At 33.4% G+C, this 6532-nt stretch overlaps 1 protein-coding gene across 1 annotated transcript in view; it reads left to right on the top strand.

Moving 5' to 3' along the window:
- Nucleotides 1-2053, top strand: part of LOC111366754 (protein AATF) — a 7491-nt gene extending 5438 nt beyond the window's left edge. The window contains exons 6-7 of the mRNA XM_022987453.1: nt 1464-1558; nt 1654-2053. Coding sequence (XP_022843221.1) covers nt 1464-1558; nt 1654-1780 — 222 coding nt within the window. The 3' untranslated portion in view covers nt 1781-2053. The remainder of the gene's footprint in view (nt 1-1463; nt 1559-1653) is intronic.
- The last annotated feature ends 4479 nt before the right edge of the window (nt 2054-6532 follow it).

The following is a 6532-nucleotide window of genomic DNA, read 5'->3' as shown; positions in this document are numbered from 1 at the left end:
GAGTCTTGTAAAATATATGGCCCGTTCCTTTAGTCTCCGAGGATTTAATAATGTCATCATGGGATTTCATTTGTGCAAAGGGTGCAAAATTTGATGGGTTGTTTTCAAGGTTCATTAGTCTCTTGAAGGGAGGGGGATGCTCAAATTGAGAAACAGCTCCATTCATAGGAGGTGTAGGCCAAAACCTATCAACATCTCCACCGGCAAAAGGTAGAGGAAGAAATGGAGGAAGTGGTGGTTGTTGTGCAGGATCAGGAAAACTCATCGTGTTTTGGTATTTAAAGAAATCTCCGAATTCTTCTCACTATGCTAAGTTTAAAATCTTGGCAATAAAAAAGAAAAAGAAAAAACTGATACCAACCTGAAATAAATCATAAGAATTAAAAAACAAAAATGACGGGGATTGAAATTTGATGTGATGTCAATGCAAACGATCATAAATTGTTCAAAATAATCAACAGCCACATAAAATATTAGTCCAAAATAGCACAAAGAATTAAAAGCACCAAAAAAATCAAGAATAGGAAAATTTGAATAGAAAGATAAGCCACATCTGAACTACAAAATCAATAATCATGTACCAATGTTTAGTCATGAGGCTGGGGTTTTAAATTCCCTCTAAATATAAATTTAAAATATTAGATTTAAGAGATGAGAAAGTCATAATTTATTTAGAACAATTTTTATTTTTACTTTTGTTTTTTGTTTTTTATTTTATTAGAATCAAGCCCTTTAGTCTCTTAATCTAACTTGAATCTTAAATTTTAACTAGATCTTTCTATCACAATTAACCAGGCTAAGAAATTTGCTGAGACACCTAAAGACTCCCCCGATTTTATGCTCTTGGATCTTCCCCTTTTCTTTTTTTTTTTTTTTCTTTTCTTTTTTTTTTTTTTTATGAACTTCATTAGGTTTTTATTGTGTTTTTTTTTCTCCTGGGGATTAGACACCCTTAATTTCAATATTGAGATTTTACCTTTTCTGATATGTCCATCAATTGATGTGCACCTCTAGCATGGTCTTTTTTAAAGGGCACATCACCAGTAAAAGGGGGTTGATCTAATTTCATCTTAGCTTACTATGTATTTTAAATTCCACTTGTTGCCCATGTATTCCATCAACTTGAAAAGGCTATTGAATCTCTCCCAAACAGTAGCTCAAATTCATCTGGCACTAAAATACTTCCAAGGATATGAAGACAACTGTAATGTCAAATTTTCAGCTATCGAAATTCCCCAGGCCACTTTCCTTTCATGAGAGCATGTTTGGTTCTGTACTTTCTTAGTATTTTGTCAAACATAATTTTCAAAGTTGATTTTAAGCAGAACTAAACTTGGTCTGAGTCTTCTAAATTTATGGTCCTATGCAATTGTCCATGGAGCTTTTATGGATATTTACAAGTGGCCACAGGCTGTATAGAAAGAATTGATGAGTCAATAACAACTTAAATGTTCTGATCTTGATTGGTGACAGAGATTGCTTTTTATGCTATGAAAAAATTGCAAACAAAGAAACGAAAAATCGTCAACCGGCGTGCCTCAAAGAGTCGCAAGATCCGGTAAGTTGCCAACGGTTTCATTATTTAGTTTATACTTGACACATACCAAAATGCATTTTTACAATTGTCTAAATTCCTTGGGTTTGATCATATAGGTATCATGTTCATGAAAAGATTGTCAAATTTATGGCACCTCGGCCCATGAATCTTTCTCCTGATGCATCTATGATATTTCAAAATTTGTTTGGCCTCAGAACCCGGAAATCTGCTTCAGCGTTATAGCCGACTTTCTATGCTGCAAAACCGTGTGAGAATATCTAAGCTTGAAATTTCATTTTTGGTTCACATGGTTAAAATAATGGCCATAGAATGTTGTTGTATAATTTGATCAGCTTTCTAAGTATTTTGACATCTGTGGTTGATTGGTTGAAGGTTCTCTGGTAAAAATATGCTGTTTGATGGCTCTCAATGGTTTTCGATGCTCCTTTGTATGGCAATGGTCCAATGGATATGGCCTCTGTAACTTAGACTATGAGACAGGATTTATTATTATTATTATTATTATTATTATTATTATTATTATCATTATTTTTAAGAGCTTGTTTGGAAGTGATTTTTTCCCTCCAAAAAATTGATTTTTTGACCGTTATTTTACTATTTTAGCCGTCATATTTGACTCTTCCCTCACAGATAGATACCACTTTTCTCTTAACGGTCAAAAAATAAATTCTTAAAATCACTCCCAAACAGGCTTTAAAATAAAGTCGAGGTTTTTTAGGCCTTCTTTCCTCATTCGTACGAGTAATGAGTAATGCTATTCATTAGATATCATTACTGGTCTTAGTGACATTGAATCTTGTGATTTTATTTTGTCATTCATTTTTATTTTTTAAGTTGAAATATAAGTCCATGGGATTTTCGATTAGATTTAGGGTGCAAGGAAATTGAAATAGAAAAAGTAATATAACATGACACGTGAAAAGCAAGTGACCCACGATATGAATGGATAATGTTTTAAGAAAATTTATTACTATAATAAGTAACAATTTAGAAAAGTACTGAAAGCGCTGGACTTGAAAGGTTAGTGACGTAATAGGCTGACGAAGGGGGTGGCGATGTGATTGAAGTTGTTGGAGAAAAAAATCTTGACATTGAACGGACAAATACGGTGTTGACGGGGGATGATTGGTTGACTTTCTCCAATTTATTGAATATATTTTTGTCTTACCTTTTCAATTGCAAATTATTCTTTAAAATAATATTATACGTAAAATAAATTTTTTTAATAACCTTCTTGCGAAAAATTATTATTTCGAAATATATTCTTTTCCAACATATAATTTTAAAGAAGTTCAAATGAGGGCTTAAGTTAAAAAGTTATTTTTTATTGCCAAATAAATTATTAGTAATCTTTTTTTTATTACTGTTGTGGACAAAATTATTGGATTTTATCCAAGAAATTTTACTTTAAAGTCAGAAATTTTTGTCAAAAGAAGTTGGTTGGTTGACTCCCCCATTAAAGGTTGTAATGGGTCGTCCAATAATATGGATATTTTTGGAAAAGAAAGGTCTTTCCTATTTGATATAGATTTAAATCAAATTTTAATCTATATTAAAATCAAACAATCAATATTAACTGCATATTTTTAGGGTTTCATAATTTTTTGACCACATATTTTAAAATATTTTATCAAAATTTATTAAATATCTAATTTTAATTCCACCAAACAGGGGCTTAAGACTTTTTTTCATTTTTTATGGACCAAAAAGAATCTTCATCAACTTTTCTCTTTATTTTATTTTCAATGGCAATACCGACTTTATTTAACTTCTGAGAACTGAGCTTGCAGTCAAGTTTTGTTATTTTAATTGTTTTTCAATTTGCCAAATTATTAGTATTTTTAAAATAATAAGCCTTGTAGAAAGTAATATATAAATAAGAGCAAAATTTTCTTGGTCTCCAACCTATTAGTCGAATCACAAGTTAGTTCTTGAGTACTTATAAACGAGGAACAAGTTAATCTCTCTATAATTTAAAGGTCGAAGTCAAACTTTAATTTTAATTAACCACATTTGATATGACTCACAATTACTAACCCCTTATTCATCGTTAATATATATCATATTATAATTTCAACTACTTGTAATGAAAACCAAACACCTCTCCACATTAATTAGACTCGATGGACACATTGCATCAGGTTTCTATAATATTGACATGACAAGGCATTAGTGTTGTGCCACTAGTCTCAATGGATGGATTCGGAATTTTTCAGTTTCAACGACAGATTTTTCAACTTTTCTTGAACGGAATAGAGGTCGGAGATATAGTTAATTACTTTTTTAGGATTAGAGACTGACATTAAATTTAAACTTAGTTGCTAAGTCACACAATTTAAACGTACACATCACATTTGAAATTCACAACTAGAGGCTGTTTGGGAGTGATTTTGAGAATTGATTTTTTGACCGTTAGGAGAAAAGTGGGGTCCACCTGTGAGAGAAGAAGTCAAATATGACGGCTAGAATAGTTAAATAACGGTCAAAAAATCAATTTTTTGGGTGAAAAAATCGGGCCCAAACAACCCTCTAATCTTTTCGATACCACGTATGCCTCTCAATAATTGCAAACGGTCGGTAGATTGGTCTAAAAAAGTCGTTTGAATCAGCAGATATTCTTTCAAGAAAATAAGCAATTAGCCAATTACAGCACTTTGAGTCTTTGACAATCTTTATTTTGACACATTGTCATTTTATTTATTGTACGTTCAGGTCAGTAAGACGGATTTGGGGGCACGCCTTTGTTGAATATTTTGATTCCAACTACGTGATTGCATGAAAAAAAAAAAAAAAAAAGTTTGTTTAGTATTGATTTAAATTAGATTTTAATCTAAATTGAAGTCAAACAATTAATTTCAGCCACATATTTCACAAGTCTTACAACTTTTAAGCACACATTTTAAAATTTTTTTATCAAAATTTACTAAAAATTTAATTCTAATCCCTACTAAATAAAAGCTAAAAAACAACAACATTGTCGTAAATATTGAACCCATGGACCACAAGAATTCTAGAAACATAATATAGATTCACTGGTAAGTAATCCGCTCACTATAATTGACCGAGGGTATCGTTCTAATTAGTGGGACAATAATGAAACTTTAAGCCTATTTGAAACTCTATCCAATTGTACGATCCAATCAATTTAAGGTCGGCTGTTGCCATCTTGAAAATCGAGTCCATTTACATTTAAAAGAATATAGATTTTGACTTAAAAAATATATATATTTAGATTTTTTTCAGAATTTTCTTTTTAGGTGAAAGTAACCTTGCTTTTTATCAAGCTACAGCACATTCATAGTAGTTAAAATCTTAAAGAATTATGTTGCTCAAATAGGGGCATGTCAAAGGCCCTTGTGACAGGGCTAGGGGCTCATGATCGGCAAGAAATAGATAGAAAACAGATCAATTTTTCGATATATAGCTCAAAGCTCAATAATGCAATTCTCATATTATTCACTGGAGATGTTAACATCTTTTCAAGCTTATATTTGATATTTTATGTTTCCAACATTGATAAATACTCCAATTTTGTTTAACTTGATTATAAAAGTGAACATCTTGTTTAAGTTGTGTCTCTAATATATAAATTTTGTCAAAATTTTTATGAGTTATTCAAATTTTATTTTATGATATTAGGGTTATTATGATAGCTGGAAAGAAGTGGGCAATTGTCCCTAACCAGTTTGATCTAGCCATAAGTTAGTATTAAACTTATGAAAAGATAATTAGTGTCACTTCCTCAAGAATCTTCTAGTAATCGACATTAGCCAGCTACATGGCCCTACTCATTTAGCATTAATCCTCTATTTATACTTACTGGCTCATTAATTTTCTCACCTCCCAATTCCTTCATACATAGACCAGTTATGGCCTATCCTCAGCGAAACCTCAATCCCTGCACCTCCCGATTCAATCACACATAGACCAGTCATGGCCTCTTCACAACGAAACCTCAATCCCACAATTCAAATCTCCCTGTCCAGCCAAGAACACTGTCACGAGCGTGACAAGGTCCGTTGTATTGTACGAGAGAGGAAAGTGAGTTCCTTGAGAGAATATGGTGGTGCTCCCATGGCTGCCGCTGCTTTCAATTCTAATATTGAAACAGGCCTTCAGACGGGTACGGCTCTAACAGCAGGATTGAAACAAGTCGATCACCCAAGTTTCACCAGCTTCGTGTTGGAGGAGTTCAAAAGTGCTACCTTGCTTCCGCTCTTCGTCTCTGCTGTAATTTGTTTCATCGCAGGGATTGTCTCGGAAAAACCTGATTACGGCTGGCCTGAGGGTGTTGACATACTGGTTAACATTCTCATTCTTGTCTTTCTACCTTCTATTCAGAAATACTGGACTGCAAGAAAAGATGAGAAGAAAATGAAGTTACAAAATGTGACGGTAATAAGAGATGGGGAGCATCAAGCTTTGGCGGTCTCCGAGGTGGTGGAGGGTGATTTAGCTGTTTTAGAGAAGGGAGATGTCATTCCTGGCGATGGCTTGCTGGTGTTCGGGAATAAACTAAAGGTTGATGATAGGTTAGATTCCCGTATTGATCGTGATAATAATCCATTTCTCTTTTCGGGTTCAAAAGTTGTCATGGGAGAAGGCCGCATGATCGTCGTGTCTATTGGTTCTAAAACATCTCTAGGCGAGATGATGCTGAACCGCAATCCGTGTGAAGAACCCTTGTTCCAGGCTCACATGAAAGCACTTAGCAGGACCATGGATTATATTGTCATGTTCATATATATCGTGCTTGCTTTGGTGTTATTCTTCCAGCTCCTGTACACGAGAAACCACCATAAGGACGACCAGAAGAGTGTTCAACCACCCAACTTGAATAATAAAGTGTCAGCCGAATTTGTAGAAACTTTGTTCAAGAAGATCTTGTTGAGATCGAGAGGTAAAATCATCCTTCTGATCTATTCACTTACTATCGTTGATCTGGGGTTGCAGGGTATTTTACCTCCGACTATT

This window comes from Olea europaea, chromosome 18 (genome assembly GCF_002742605.1).
Source record: "Olea europaea var. sylvestris chromosome 18, O_europaea_v1, whole genome shotgun sequence".
Classification (NCBI taxonomy): domain Eukaryota; kingdom Viridiplantae; phylum Streptophyta; class Magnoliopsida; order Lamiales; family Oleaceae; genus Olea; species Olea europaea.
The sequence above is the reverse complement of the archived record's forward strand: the minus strand, read 5'-3'. Positions and strand labels throughout refer to the sequence as shown.